The 15,866-nt window shown below is 42.0% G+C and overlaps 1 protein-coding gene across 7 annotated transcripts in view; it reads left to right on the top strand.

Moving 5' to 3' along the window:
• SEPTIN10 (septin 10) overlaps positions 1 to 15,866 on the top strand; it is a 64,146-nt gene extending 48,280 nt beyond the window's left edge. For 4 of the 7 annotated variants that reach the window (XM_077927640.1, XM_028728021.2, XM_077927643.1 and 1 more), the window contains exons 4-11: positions 106 to 301; positions 3,250 to 3,436; positions 5,209 to 5,370; positions 6,172 to 6,268; positions 6,356 to 6,524; positions 11,008 to 11,140; positions 12,925 to 13,115; positions 14,568 to 15,866. In XM_077927640.1, the coding sequence (XP_077783766.1) occupies positions 106 to 301; positions 3,250 to 3,436; positions 5,209 to 5,370; positions 6,172 to 6,268; positions 6,356 to 6,524; positions 11,008 to 11,140; positions 12,925 to 13,115; positions 14,568 to 14,583 (1,151 nt within the window). In that variant the 3' untranslated portion in view covers positions 14,584 to 15,866. Of the gene's footprint in view, positions 1 to 105; positions 302 to 3,249; positions 3,437 to 5,208; positions 5,371 to 6,171; positions 6,269 to 6,355; positions 6,525 to 7,229; positions 8,492 to 11,007; positions 11,141 to 12,924; positions 13,120 to 13,315; positions 13,464 to 14,567 lie in introns of those variants that run through there. The other 3 variants (XM_077927645.1, XM_077927641.1, XM_077927644.1) reach the window with 3 other exon arrangements.

Raw genomic sequence — 15,866 nt, 5'->3', positions numbered from 1 at the left:
TTTTTTCATTCCCACCTCCCCAAATGTGAGAGACTTCTTTATGTTGCAGTGAAATTTCTCTAGTTTGTTTCATATAAGTACATGTTTACCTGTCTTCAATTTTAGGCGAGACAGGAATTGGGAAATCAACTTTGACTGATAGTTTGTTTAATACCAGTTTTGATGACCGTGTGTCAACACACTTTCAGCCAAATGTAAGACTTAAAGCTGAGACATACGAACTCCAAGAAAGCAATGTTCGACTGAAGCTGACCATTGTCAATACCGTTGGATTTGGTGACCAGATAAACAAGGAAGATAGGTTAGTATCTGCTCACGTAAATAATGTCCTCTTAATCTGCCCTGTGACATGTCAACTTGGCTCTGACAAGTGGATGGTATTGATAGTATTTCTGATGCAATTCTATTTTATTTTTTGACATCGTGTACCCACTTCGCCTTTGCTAGAAATCTCTAGGAAGCTTGCAATACAAATGTTAAACAATATACATTGAACATAATGTTTAGAGAAATTGTCCATTTATACAGGCTAATCTGGGAACCATATAATTTTAAATCACAAAGTAAAGCCTACTGTCATTTTATTGACAGATTATTTTGGAAAAACAGTCCAATCCTAGAGGCAATGGTTAGGATCCAAATGCCTACTGTATGCTTGTCCATAGGCTTGTTTGTGACCGTTGTAATGTCTAATTTTTCCCCACTGGGCAGCTGAAAGCAGTCTGCCATCTGCCATGTAGGAACAGCCGTTAAAAACAAACGAAGTCCCTTTTGGCTAGATGAACAGCTCTTTGGACTTTTCTTTTGGCTAGATGAACAGCTCTTTGCCATTTTCTTAGGATTAATTAAAATGATCCGGTGATTTTATTTATTTAATTTTGCCTGTTGTACTACGTTATATATATATTTTTAACTGTATTTTTGTGTGTGTGTTAAGCTTTATTCGCACTTCTGTACAGCACCCTGTAATCTTTTTTTGATGAAGGGCCACGAATAAATATTTTGAATAAAAAAAGTAATAAAAGCTAGTTCCTGGGATGTATGGAACGAAAATACTGTACAAATTTAATAAATACATACATGAATAAATAAAAAATCCACCATAGAACAGTTGTGGCCAAGGCCATGCAATTAATTTGTGCAGGATTTTCAACCATTCCTAAATCTGCTCACCATAGCAAGGTGCACTTGCCCTTCTGGTGAGTGTGACAAGCCACCCCCGCCACCCTAAGCTGCAGGGTGGTCCCATCCATGTGGCAGACTGAGGTGAAGAAGAAGAAGAGTTTGGATTTGATATCCTGCTTTATGACTACCCGAAGGGAGTCTCAAAGCGGCTAACATTCTCCTTTCCCTTCCTCCCCCACAACAAACACTCTGTGAGGTGAGTGGGGCTGAGAGACTTCAAAGAAGTGTGACTGGCCCAAGGTCACCCAGCAGCTGCATGTGGAGGAGCGGAGACGCGAACCTGGTTCCCCAGATTACGAGACTACCGCTCTTAACCACTACACCACACTGGTGCTGCTTCAGATGGCAGAATCCAAGGGGCACCTGCTGCCAAAGTGAGGAGAAGAGGCTGTGGTGGTTTCCAGCGGGATCTCATGAGATTCCTGTGAAATTGCATGGTGGCCTCTGGAAATCTCACCAGAGATGGAAGCTGCAGTTGCGCAACCCCAATATGTGAGGCTTTGGCAGGGGCAATGTGTGCAGGGTGACACCTTCCCATTTTGCCTCGGTCAGCAAAATGGGACAGGCCACCCCTTGTCAAATTTGTGTGCTCCTGTCTCTTTCCAGCTCCCATTTAACCCATTCTCAGCCCCAACTGGTGCTGACCAGCCTCCCTCACCTCCTGGCCTTTTTCAGTGCTAAGCATCGGTTGCCTGTGAACAAGCACTGGACTCTTCCAAGGCATCCCCACCCCTTCCAGTCAGAGCTGATTGTGACGGGGTTATGTGCTATATGATCAGCAGCGGTAGGAGCTTTGCCTAATGCAGGCACAGGCAAACTTGGCCCTCCAGATGTTTTGAGACTACAATTCCCATCATCCCTGACCACTGGTCCTGTTAGCTAGGGATGGTGGGAGTTGTAGTCCCAAAACATCTGGAGGGCCGAGTTTGCCTATGCCTGGCTCAGAGACTGAAGAGGGAAGAAGAGGTAGAAGCAGCAGCTTGTTTCTCACTGTAAGGGGAGAAATGGCTGTGATAGCAGTTGGGGAGCTGGGAGGATGGATGAGAGATGATGGCGAGGAAGCAGCAGTGGAGTCACAGCTCTAAGGAAGAAGGTGGGGGATCATTTATGTGGTGCTGCACTTCAAAGGTGCTTTCTGAAATGCTGTACCGCATGGGAGATCCCGTGTCCTCTTCAGCTTCCTCTTCCTCCTCCAAGCATCTGTCAGTGCTAGGCAGTGATGAGTATATGAGCAGCTCGTGCTGCCCACCACACAACATGGGATGATCGCTGACTTTGAACTTCAGAGGAAAGCACCTCTCAGGCTCAGTGCAATGTGATGTCTGCGCAAGAGCCAGTGTGGTGTAGTGGTTAAGAGCGGTAGACTCGTAATCTGGGGAACCGGGTTCGCATCTCCGCTCCTCCACATGCAGCTGCTGGGTGATCTTGGGCTAGTCACACTTCTGTGAAGTCTCTCAGCCTCACTCACCTCACAGAGTGTTTGTTGTGGGTGAGGAAGGGAAAGAAGCTGCTTTGAGACTCCTTTGGGTAGTGATAAAGCGGGATATCAAATCCAAACTCTTCTTCTTCTGGGACAGTGTTATGGCAACACCTGAGCCAGGATAGTCTGCCAAGCCTAGCCAAAATGCGTGGATTTCTGTGGCTGTGCCCTTGTTATTTTTTATTTATGGCAAGCTGTCCTCCTGATTAGAATATTATTACTCTGAGCAACTAATATAGATAGGAACTGACTAAAAGTGTGGTTGAAGTAATGCCACTGCTGTTTTATTGTGCCTTTGACAGCTTGTGCATAGCAGGGGGTCAACAACTTTTTGGGTGCATGGGCCCATTTGCAAATTGAGAAACTGTTGTGGGCACCACAAACACCACAACCAAGTACATGTCACAACCTATTCTACTGGTGACAACTGAATGCTTCTTTGAAGCCTAATTTCAGCTGTTGTGGGATAGGGGACCCTGAGGCCCTCAGTGAAGGCCTCTGTGGGCAAATGGGGACATGGGCTCATGTATTAGAGTGAAACTCACCTCTGTCTTCTAATATTATATTTCCCCTCCTCTTTCCAGCTACCAGCCAATAGTGGATTACATAGATGCACAGTTTGAGTCTTACCTCCAGGAAGAGCTGAAAATTAAACGCTCCTTATATAATTACCATGACACTCGCATCCACGTGTGCCTCTACTTTATTTCACCCACAGGGCATTCCCTCAAAAGTCTTGATTTATTAACCATGAAAAATCTCGATAGCAAGGTAAGATGTTAAAGCCTTGCTGCATTTTCCAGTGAAGCCCTAGTATGGGTCAAAGCATCTAGATTTCTATGATCCACGTCCTTGGTTATGGCTGTCAACCCAAGCCGCATGTGTGTATGGAACTGTCACTGCCAGCGATGGCAGATGGAGCTGTGTAAGCACGTAGCGTGTTTTTTTTACACCATTGCCAACAGTGAGTCAGTTCTGCTCCTGAATATGTGCAGCTGGGGTTTGTAGCTCTTTATTTACAGAGAAGTTCATGGCGTTGTTGAACTGTAGCTAATTCAAACTAGACTATTTCTAATTTTAGATTTATATTGATATGGTCTAGGTAAACATTTTGACTTCTGGGGGGTGAGGCTTTACATTAACCCATGTGGCATTTTGTTCGGCAACCTTTCCTCTGCCACTTCGTACTTTTTTTTTTGAGATGCAAGTACCATTAACTAAAACAAGTACTCCTCAGAGAGAGTGTAAAATTAATTTAAAATCAAAGAGCAGAGTCTTCTGCACATGTTTAAATAATTAAATCACAGGTTCAGCCAGTTCTATTTAAAGCAATGGCTTTTCTAAAACGGCAATGTATCATCATGAATTGTGGAACTCAAGGTAGGTAATTGCCTCAAATGCTTTATCATTAGCCTAAATTGCCAGGAGAATGCCCTGGATTCTCAACCAGAGGAAGTGTAGGAGTGGTCTTAGTTGAACAAGGCACTGGAGAGGGACACAAACGAAGTCGCTTTCAATCTGACTCTGTCGCCTTTACCAGACCATCAACTCTACCCAGGTCCCACAATTTTGCCCAACCCTTTCTCTCATTTTCTTAACTCTTCTGCTTATATTTCTCAGTGAGGGTAGCTGGAGAAGTTTTAATCGAGGTTTCACCAGTGACTCACCTAATTAGCTAGGAAGTCAGGTTTTTTTTTTTTTAAAGGTGTGAAAGACGTAGATCTGATTTCTTTTTTAGCTTGTAGCTGAGTCAGAGGAAAACATCTAGAAATGTGGGACAAGCACAAAAGAAACATTATACAAGCAGCAATATAAATAGCCTTTCCTATAACTTTAACCGGATGGCAGGCAGACAGGAAAGCTTGGATTCATCCTATATCAAGCATTTGAAATTGGTTATGATTGCCAGCATTTATTTAGAAGCTCAAGATACTGTAATTTTGACTTATAAATCAGGAGGCAAAAGAGCAAACACTTTCAGAGATAAGGAATTTATTTAAAAGTTGCAGAGCATTTTACTGTAGTGCAAATTGCTAGCAGAGGACCCTTTGTGAAGATCATTACTGTTTTGTTAGGTAGCTCATTAAACATAAAGCAGAATATAACCAAGATCTCACCTTTCCCTCTGAAAAGTAAACAGATTCCTGTGTAAAAAAAAAAAAAAAGTTTAAAAAAATTACTGAATTGCTGTCATATTTTTTATGTTCATCCTTTTGGATAGCTCATTGTTAACAGGTAAAGTTTTAGTATAATTTTCATGTCTTATTTAACAATGCTGAATGTATGGTTTTAGTTAATGTGGATCAAGATAAATGAAAACTATAAATGAAATGAAATGATAAATGAAAACTATAAGTTCTTTGCTTGAGTTTTCTCTGAAGCAGCTTGTAGTACTGAATAGGCTACTCGGTTGAGTCAGTAACCGAGTATCTTGTTGTAAGAGCCTATTCAATGATTATGATAATTTGTGTCTAAGAAATTACATGCAGGAATTTGACAAGAACGTATATCACAACCACATAACTTCTTACTTCTTTAAATAGGTGAACATTATTCCACTTATAGCCAAAGCAGATACAATTTCTAAATCTGAACTGCAGAAATTTAAGATCAAAATCATGAGTGAGCTGGTCAGTAATGGAGTCCAGATATACCAGTTTCCAACAGATGATGAGAGCATTGCCAAAATCAATGCCAGCATGAATGTAAGTACTTCACTGACCCCACAACAACATATTTAAACAAATCTGTACTGACAATTGTTTGCCATTATAGCTATAGTGGATACATCTCACTCAGACAAGGGTTAGTGATAATAAAATGGACCCTGAGGAAAATTCTTTTGAGTGGGACATGGCACTATACTGGTTGCAAAGACTGACATTTTGAAACTAGGGCAGGAATGTTAAAAAATCCCCCTGTTTCCCCCCAATGGTATTTAGTAAAGGTAAAGGTACCCCTGCCCGAACGGGCCAGTCTTGACAGACTCTAGGGTTGTGTGCCCATCTCACTCAAGAGGCCGGGGGCCAGCGCTGTCCGGAGACACTTCCGGGTCACGTGGCCAGCGTGACATCGCTGCTCTGGCGAGCCAGAGCCGCACACGGAAACGCCGTTTACCTTCCCGCTATTAAGCGGTCCCTATTTATCTACTTGTACCCGGGGGTGCTTTCGAACTGCTAGGTTGGCAGGCGCTGGGACCGAACGACGGGAGCGCACCCCGCCGCGGGGATTCGAACCGCCGACCTTTCGATTGGCAAGCCCTAGGCACTGAGGCTTTTACCCACAGCGCCATCCGCGTCCCAAATGGTATTTAACCATTTCCCTCAATGGTATTTAACTGCTTCTTAAATTCTGAACTATTTCTATATTTCACAGAGGCACTTCCATGTTCTTAAACGGTGCAGTTATCTTTCACGTAATTAGGACATATGTTATTGTTTATATTGTACTTTTTAATATACTTATTGGTCTGATAGCAATACACCTTTATTTACTCTGTTTCACAGGGACATCTGCCATTTGCCGTAGTGGGGAGTACAGAAGAGGTCAAAATTGGAAACAAAATAGTAAAAGCTCGCCAGTATCCTTGGGGCATAGTGCAAGGTACTGAAATAGTGCAAGTGCTGTTTTGGAAACATTGCATAGTAAATGCGAAAGGTATGCAAGTAATATCTTATTTCGTTTCATTAGTGGAAAATGAGAACCATTGTGATTTTGTGAAACTTCGGGAAATGCTGATTTGTACAAATATGGAAGACTTGAGAGAGCAGACTCATATGCGCCACTACGAACTGTACCGGCGGTGCAAATTGGAAGAGATGGGCTTCCGAGACACCGATCAAGAAAACAAACCCGTCAGGTAAGTGAGTGAGCCTTCCCCATGTTTTCAACAATTAAAACGTTTATTTACCCTCCTCTCTTATATGACCCCTTACTTGTAGCAGCAGGATGGGGAAACGTAGCATTCGAAAAATATTGCAAAAAACTAAATAAATCTCTTACACTTTTACTTAAAGCGCTTAGCTAGTCATCATTCTGAATGCTGTTGGGGCAGTCCCTAGTTCAGTGGTAATTAGGCAGTGTGAAATATACCGTGGTGGCAGCAAAAGTTGCATGAGGGCTAAAATTGGAAAGCAAATCAGCAGGGGATATCTGGCTGTCAGGTGCAGCTGTGGATTTTAGCCCAAGGAACTCTGTTGCTGTGCTGAATGGTGCTCTGTTCAGATTACGATAGTCATCCAGCTGGCTCAGGAGCGCAGCACTGATGCTGGAGGTTGTATCAGAGGGCACATGGTTGCCTTCCGTGGTCCTGCAGCAATATTGGCGCTACTGCTTCTGAACTGAGCAGGATGCTGACAGAAGTGGAAATGGTGCTTTTTTAGTTGAGAGTGGCTTGAAGAATGGCGAGTCCTTGCATTATCCTCTACTGAAGTGGTCCTTTTCTTCTCTGAGAACAAAGAAATCAAAAGTAACTGTGTGGAGAGAGTATAAGTTTGAAGTGGTCCAAGGTAATTGTATTCTCAGGCAGGAAGGTAAACCTAAGACCTTTTCTAATTTCTTTCAGAATTCCTTTTTGCCAGTGCCAGTTCTTCCTTCATGTGCACTATCTTCTTTTCCTTTCCTTTTGTCTTTCCGACTAATGTAAGTAAAAACTTTCTCTATAAACTTTCTCCTTTGTGTTTCATTCCTACTGTCCTTCCTCTCCTGTTACTAACACCTAAACACCTAAAGTTGTGCTGTTGATGCCTGCGCAGAAAAAGTTTAAGCAATAACTGAGTGGACTGGAATTCACTGGCACCAAAAGTGACTTGGGTGGAATCTGCGCACATATTAAAAAACGCTGTGAAAATGCTTTTTTTTAAAAACGTTCTGAAAAATACACTGAATTTGCCATAGCTCACCATCACCATCTAGTGTCACATTTGTATATTGCACTTTACAACACACTTAAAACACTTTATTTGCAGCTGTGTAGCTAAGTCCTTGATATTTACTCTGCAGGTACTGGCTGGGTTTCTGTGATAAGCCAAGATAGGCCCTTACCATATGTTACAGTATTGCACTGACTGGGAATGCCGATTGATTTTGTGCAGTTCAGTGGGGAGCAAAAAAATAGATAAGCATCAGCTTATCTATTTAAGGATCAGACTATGGCAGGATTGCCAAGGCTCAGACCATTGCTGACAATATGGTATTCCATACGTCTCTTCGGACATAATCTCTAGGGAGAGATCCCAAATTCCCGGGCAATTTGTACAGTCTTCAGCAATATTTAAGACTTTGGAGTGAATCACATTCAAGGTGGCAGTGCTGAACTAGTCAGGGTGTATAGCAGGAATGTGGAACCTGTGGCCCTCCAGATGTTTAGCTGCACTATACTACCATCATCACTGACCATTAGTCATGTTGGCTGGGCTGATGGGAGTTAGGTGTCTAACAGCATCTGGAGGGCTTGCTCCTGGTGAAAATAAAAACCAGTGGGTCTCAACAACTGGGTTCCTCTTTTCTTTTTATAAAATTCTAAATTCAAAGGCACCTTTGCTCCTCAATAGATGCCAGGAGTGGGATATTTGGAAGACCTCTGGCTGTTTTCATTGCATTTACTAGAGTGATATTGGAATCGGCTTTCAGCCGTAAGATCAGCAAGTTTTGTTCTGATTCAGAGTAGTCTCTTTTACTGGAAAGTGGCTTTGTAGCGAGAACAGCTGCAAGAATATCAAGCTGTCCTTGTGCAAAGGAAGGAAGGACACTTGCAGCATTCTAAGAGGAAGTTTCCAGAGAGAGAGAGAGAGAGAGAGAGAGAGAGAGAGAGAGAGAGAAAGAAGAGATTCCAGACCTGGCATGTGAAGAAGACAAGAATTGGAAAGCCAGGCAAACAATGAGAAAATGGCATTCTGTGTGTATTGTATATGCACCATTAGGCTGACATTCAGAGGCTCAGTGCCCTTGTGAACTTACTGCTTAGCACTTGTATCCTAACTATTATTTTTTTCAGAATTAAGTTCCCTTTCTATCAGTCAGGCTTACCTCCTAGTTTAGGGTCAAGGCTAAAGTATTAAATCCCACAGCCACTCATGCAGGGGGCTTTGTCCACTTCGCCACAATTCATTTATTGCCCTGCATTCTATTCAAAATATCGCTGCATGTCGCATCCTGATACATTTTTAGAGCTGACAATAAATACTGGCCACAATAAATACTGCAGTGAGACACCAGACTTTCCCCCCGCTGCTCACAGTGCGTTGTAGGCAATGTCCCACATTCTTTTGCCTCAAAATAAGGACTGAAGGATGGTGCAAATGGAGACATTGGGTGAACCTCTGAACTGCAGCCCCCCTGAATTTCTCACCACTTGCCCTACAACATTGATACTTCTCAGTTTGACTGGTATATTGTATTTATTCTTTATGTCAGTTGGCTCAACCTGTTATAGTAGTATGACACATAGACATGGGGTTAATGTCTTAGACCAATTTTCCCCGAAACAATTTATATTGTTATTTAAGAATTTAGTAAGGCAAGAAGTTAAACAGTTTTTGAGAAAACTATTTATTGCGGGGTACGTGTGTTAGAGTTTAAAAATAACATAAACAGAGATGAACACATCCAGCCAAGCCCATCTATTCTGGACTGCAGTAGTTTGCATCCCTCACTTTAGCTTCTGAGACCTTTCCCTGTTTTCGCTCCTTTCCACTCTTGTAACGCTTTTGCACGTTCGAGCTTTTTCAGTGTTTCAGTCCCTTTCTCCGTTGCAGGTCTTCAAATCCACCTCTTCTAGTTTCTGGTGCCACAGCCTGCTGAATAGCTGCCCTGTCCTCTCGCTTGACTTATCTACAATATTTTCATGCCCCTACCAATCTTTTAGCTAGTTGGGAGACTAGTAGTCTGCTGCAATCCAAACCCGGGCTGGGGGTGACACAACTTAACAGAGTAGTGGGTCACCTCTGCATTCTGCAGCTCTGCTGATCACGCTGATTGGAGGAGATGGTGGGGGGCAGGCAAAGTGCCCACCCAGCCTATGGAGACTTGCAGAACTAGGCAGACTGACACCTCTGCAACAACTCCCACAGCCTGGCTCAGTCGCCAGGTTCTTAGGATGAGCTGCTTAACAGGGCTGCTTAATCCTCATAAGCAAAACATCCCTGTAAACTTTTTACCCTCGTGTGCACACTTCACACCTCACAATAAGAGAAAAATTCTACAAAACCTTGACATAAATAAGCATTTATTTATGCAAAAATAAAGCAGTTCTGGAAATGGAATCTATTTGCATAATTTTACATGGATTATAGCATTAGGATTTCTTTGATGTGAGCAGCTGTGCATTTATTTCCAGCTATTGGAAAGCTAGTTGGTGATACCTGTCCACAACCTGTCCTCCTTGTAGAATAATTTGTTTGCTTTTATCATTCATGCTTTTAAAATTTTATTTTAATTGTTAGGTCATGTGGGCCTTTTAGCCCCTTATGGACTTGAATTTGTTGTGGTGAAAGTTCTAAAATGGTAACGTCTTTTAAATAGTGAGATTGAATCTAACTACTGTAAGAACAGAGGATATTAGCTGAAATCGGAAAAACGTTCTCAATCCCCACAACCTATGCTTTTAAGTCTGTGCACATTGTATTTAAGGTAATGTGAGTGTCTGTTCTGTTCATTTTGCACATGGCAGACTGACCTTGCATAGTTCCTGAAACGCAGGTCATTGTCACAAGGGAGTATTACCTTGCTACAACTGTTCTGGGTCAGAGAACATCTCAGATGAAGCTTTTCAAAGGCTCCGGAATCTTTTTGTTGAAGCCAAATCTGAAGTGCTGTTTACCACCCTTGTTACAACTTGAATAACCTGTGCTGCCTTTTCCACTAATTGAGCTCAGAACTGCAACGTTGCTTGGTGAAGAACTGGTCCGTATTCTTGCTATTAAGATTAAGATCAAATTAACTAATGGCTTTGCATATGTTACTTGAAAGGATTACAGAGAGCCAGTGTGGTGTAGTGGTTAAGAGCGGTAGACTTGTAATCTGGTGAACTGGGTTCGCTTCCCCGCTCCTCCACATGCAGCTGCTGGGTGACCTTGGGCCAGTCACACTTCTCTGAAGTCTCTCAGCCCCACTCACCTCACAGAGTGTTTGTTGTGGGGGAGGAAGCGAAAGAAGATTGTTAGCCGCTTTGAGACTCCTTTGGGTAGTGATAAAGCGGGATATCAAACCCAAACTCTTCTTCTTCTACAGTATAGTAAAGAGATAAATGGAAAAAAATGCATAAAATTGGTGGAATACAGTAAAAATTACATGCTGTTGCCTTTCACAAGTGACAAAGACTGCTTACATTTAATGATCCTCAGTCTACAGGAGACTTACGAAGCCAAGCGGCATGAATTCCTTGGTGAATTACAGCAGAAAGAAGAGGAGATGAGGCAGATGTTCGTTCAGAGGGTCAAGGAGAAAGAAGCACTGCTGAAGGAAGCTGAGCGAGAAGTAAGAATGCCTGCCTACTGTTCTGAATTTGATCTGGTTGCAGTGGTAGAGTGAACAGATTAAATACTGTGTTTAAGAAAGAAACAGAATAGGCTGGCTAGCTTCCAGCAAAATAATGCACTGAAGAGAATCGCATGCACAAGCTGGAGCTTTGCTCTTTCCACTGAACTATGGTTTGTCTCTTTGGCTGCAAAAAAAGGAAAGCGTTGGCTGTATGTGCTCTGTCCCGTTTATGTAAGGGCCTTCTCTGCATCCCGATCATGGCTGGAACTAGATCAGGACCAGTAGGACTTGGGAACAAAATATTGTGCTGTGCATGTGTTTGTATGCACATGATGCCTCCACTCGCTTTCTTTTCCAAAGCCTCACCTTGGGTCACAGAGTTCTTCCTCCTCTTCCTTGTGCATGCAGTGAGAGCCAATTGGGAACTTCAGCAAAAGGTTTCTTGGAAGAGTTATGTACTTTTGCCCCTGTAGAGGCAGAATTGGGAACTGGCTGGAGAAAACAAGGGTACCTTTGGTTATGTTCTGAGCTCTGGCTGAGGCTTGGTTGACCCCCCCCCCCAAAAAAAAAAGGTTTCTTTGGTTTACAAATATGATTTTTTAAATGTACATACAGTGGTGCCTCGCAAGACGAAATTAATCCGTTCCGTGAGTCTCTTCGTCTTGCGGTTTTTTCGTCTTGCAAAGCATGGCTATTAGCGGCTTAGCAGCTATTAACGGCTTAGTGGCTTTAAGAAAAAGGAAACAAACTCGCAAGACGTTTCATCTTGCGAAGCAAGCCCATAGGGAAATTCGTTTTGCGAAACGACTCAAAAAAACGGAAAACCCTTTCGTCTAGCGAGTTTTTCGTCTTGCGAGGCATTCGTCTTGCGGGGCACCACTGTATAGTGTAAGTCTTCTGATTGTGCAGAAACCACAAGCATATCTGTGGATTGTCATGTTTTGCTTCCCAGCTGATTGGAACAGGTGAAGCCACTAAATTAAGCATTTGTGTATATCTAAGATGGCAACTCCCTGTTGACTTTAAAGAGGGTTCAATGATACAGTATAAGCCAGCAATTTATAATTGCTCAGTGGACTCAAAAGTTGACTTTAAGAGGATTAAGAGTGGTCAGTCCCTTCAAGCTGGGAATACACTGTTGACCCAAAGCCATAGTTTCTCCCAGTATCATATGCATATTGAGAGATGGGACTAATTGAGGTAGAAATCTGGGATTGCCATACATCCATAATTTCCCAGAAATAGCCAGGAAATAGCCAGGAAACTGAGTCCGGGTGGAAATCACTGAAGTGTCTGGGAAAATCTGGACGTGTGGCAACCCATGTCTGAAATTTTGGCAAATTTTATTAAAAATACCCCATAAACTACTTCTCCTCCTCCTCCTTCTTTTGATATTTTGACCTGTTCTCCATTTACCAAGAAAAGGAAAGCCGAGTATGCAATAATCCTAAAGGCTGGTGCTCCCTTTTGAAAGTTTACTTAATGTACTCTTTTCCGCATTTGTCGTTAAAAAGGATTTAAATCTAAGGCATTGATCTTGTAAATGGCTCTAGGTTGCATTCCTAACCCTACTCACCTTGGAGTAAGGCAGACTAAATTCAGAAAGGGTTAGGATTCTACTGTAAGTTCAGGTGTGCGTAATGTCAATAAAATAGGAACACGAAACTCTAAACTCGTGACTCTTAGGAAATCAGTCTCTGTATTCTGTTGTGTGATTACTGAGGATGGTATGCTAAGTGCCACCTTGTGGCAGAAATGACATTTTTTTTGCTCTACTTCAGCTACAAGTGAAGTTTGAACATTTAAAACGGCTTCATCAAGAAGAGAGGATGAAAGTAGAGGAGAAAAGAAAGCTCCTGGAAGATGAAATGAGTGCATTCAGTAAGAGAAAAGCCGCTTCAGACATCCTCCAAGGGAGGGCCCTGCCCCCCACACCCACAGTTGGTTTAAAAAAAGACAAGGATCGGAAAAAGTAAGTAATCAGTTTCAGAGGTTCTTAGGATTTAGGGCAAACTGTCCAATTCAGATGAATATTTTAAGTAGTATAAATTATCCAGCCATGAAGTATGAAAAATAAGTAAATTTTGTTGCAAGTTTTTTGAGGTTTTCTTATTGATATCATCAGGCACTTTTATGAAAACTCTTCTTTTTATGTCCCCCTCCCCACCAAAGGGAACAAGATTTTCGGCTTGAGCTGCTGTGTTTTGATATCGGAGATCAGGAAGTTGTGAATATACAGGAAGCGAGAGAGAGAAATTAGAAAGGGAAAGAACACCGTGACTAGAGCTTGGAAGTAGTTTGCAAATGTTGTATGGTTAGGGTATGTTAGTTTCGCAAGTCATTGAAAACAGATTCGTATGTTCACAATGTGCTTAATACTTGAATTTTTCATTCCAGAGAAAGCTATTGAAATTCCCAACAGCTTTTGTAGTTTGGTGGTCGTGGCAGAAGCTGTTATGGAACAGTCAGCAATCTAAATCTGTATTGTGTATTGGCAGCTGTTGCATTCAGTGGGTGGTATCCAACATGCTCTGAGTAGACTCATTGAAATCAACAGGCAACTTGTTTTTAGCCCAGTGATTTCTGTGGGTCTGCGCTGAGTATTCCTAATGTTGAATATTAGCCACTGTTCTGCCCAAAATCTCAACTGCTGCAAGGAATCACTGCATGTAAAGCAAAATTTTATTAATGGTTTTCACAATAGAAACGTGCGCTTTTAAATTATGAGATTGTTCAATGAGAACATTTCCTATCAATGATGTCTGCCCGCTTCTGCAATGGAAATCAGCTTGTGCAGTGAGACTTCCCTTCTCTCTGCCCTCCACCACTGCCCTAGCGTACCTCCCAAATCTTCTCTGGAGGTCTCCCTACTCTCTGGGGAAGATTTGGGGTGTGAGTGGGGCTGCTAGGGGGAGGAAGATTTGCTTTAAATGGCTTTTGTTCTCCATTCTGCTGGCAGAAGAGTACTGTCAGCTGAGCAACATCGTTTTGATACTAACATAGCAAGAATTTTTCAAGAATGTCAGATTAAAGACTTATTTTACATCAGGCACAGGCAAACTCGGCCCTCTAGATGTTTTGGGACTACAACTCCCATCATCATCCCTAGCTAACAGGACCAGTGGTCAGGGATGATGGGAATTGTAGTCCCAAAACATATGGAGGGCCGAGTTTGCCTATGCCTGTTTTACATGATTTATATTTCACACTTTCAACATAACAGCTAACAGAGTTGTAGAAAACAAAAGGGAAATTGAAGGCTATACCATGTGACATTTCTCTACATTTAAGAGAGTTCAAGTTTTGTCTAGTTGGGACTTATCAAAGTAAATATGAACACATTGAAGATGGAAGCTTTAATACTGTAAATAGTCTTCGCTCTCTGCGGATAAAGGCACACCTGATACGCCTCTTTCTGTTTCAGCTCTGGCTTTATGTGAAACTGAAGATACAAGGAGAAATTCTTCACAGTCCCTATGATGAAACCTCGATCACCCTCCCCCTTTTTTAACGCAAGCGAACTTGAAAACTGATCACTGCTTAATCAATGGAAAAGTATATTAAAATGTATAATCAGTTTTGCATAATGTACTGTAGGGTTGCTGTTGCATTAATATATTTAAAAGGATGTTTCTTTTAAGCCGCCATTGATATGCACTTAAACTATATACCCGTGGCCAAGTTGCACACACCAAAGATTACTGTGCCATAACACAGTTTTCATTTGAGTTATGAGCACTGTAGTACAGAAGTGAATATATATTGCATATGTTTTAAAGAACTGGTGCCTTTTATCCTGTTTTAGCTATACACAATTGTATGCATTTATTCAGCTGAATAAAATATGTAAACCTGTTTAAATAACCACTTCCTTTCCTCAAAACGGACTTACAAATGTCCTTTCTAGGTCTGTGATCATGATAAGCTTTTGAATTATTCATGAAGTATCCGTGCAAGCATTAAGCTTCATTCCCAAATATATTTTGAGAACCAGCTTGGTTTATAGACATACCAGAACAGGCTTTGCTGTTCTTCAGCTTACGTTACATGCCGCCAATTGAGTGGAAACTAGAAATTTCCCAAAACAAATAAAACCTGGTTTGGTTCATGAGAACCCTGACAAATTGAGTTTGTAAGATGATAGATCAAGTGCCTTGGAGAGAGGTCTTCCTTCAGTTTAGCACTTTGCTAACTAAATTTGCACAGCTGGCTGCAAAACCCTTCTTTGAACTCTGCAGTCCTGTGCATGATCAACCAGAAGCAGGTTCTCTTGTGTTCAGCATGGGCAACGGGGCGGCTGACTCAAAGTAAGTGCATAGGGGACGGACAGGGGACCTGTGACTTCCAGGTATTGTTGGACTCCAACTCCTGTCACCCTCAGATAGCATGGCCAAGTGGCCAGGGATAATTGACACTGTAGTCCAGCAACATCTGGAGGGCCACAGATTCCCCATCGTTTGTGTTTACAATTGCAGCCTAACTGGAGGCTAAGGAAGTTCTGAGTAACCATGTAGAATATTGTACTCTAAATGTAATCTTAACTTAATTTTAAAGTTCTTGTACAACTTATGGCAGCCGATAGGTTTTTAACCTTTGTACGGTTCCTTTTTACTAATAAGCAAAAGCAGCTGTATCCTCAATCCTCATAGATTTCTGCAGGACTTAAAAAACATGTATATATAAATGCATAACTTGGGAAATAAACACACAATGTTATCCATGA

Source organism: Podarcis muralis, chromosome 4 (genome assembly GCF_964188315.1).
Source record: "Podarcis muralis chromosome 4, rPodMur119.hap1.1, whole genome shotgun sequence".
NCBI classification, from domain to species: Eukaryota; Metazoa; Chordata; class Lepidosauria; order Squamata; family Lacertidae; genus Podarcis; species Podarcis muralis.
The sequence above is the reverse complement of the archived record's forward strand: the minus strand, read 5'-3'. Positions and strand labels throughout refer to the sequence as shown.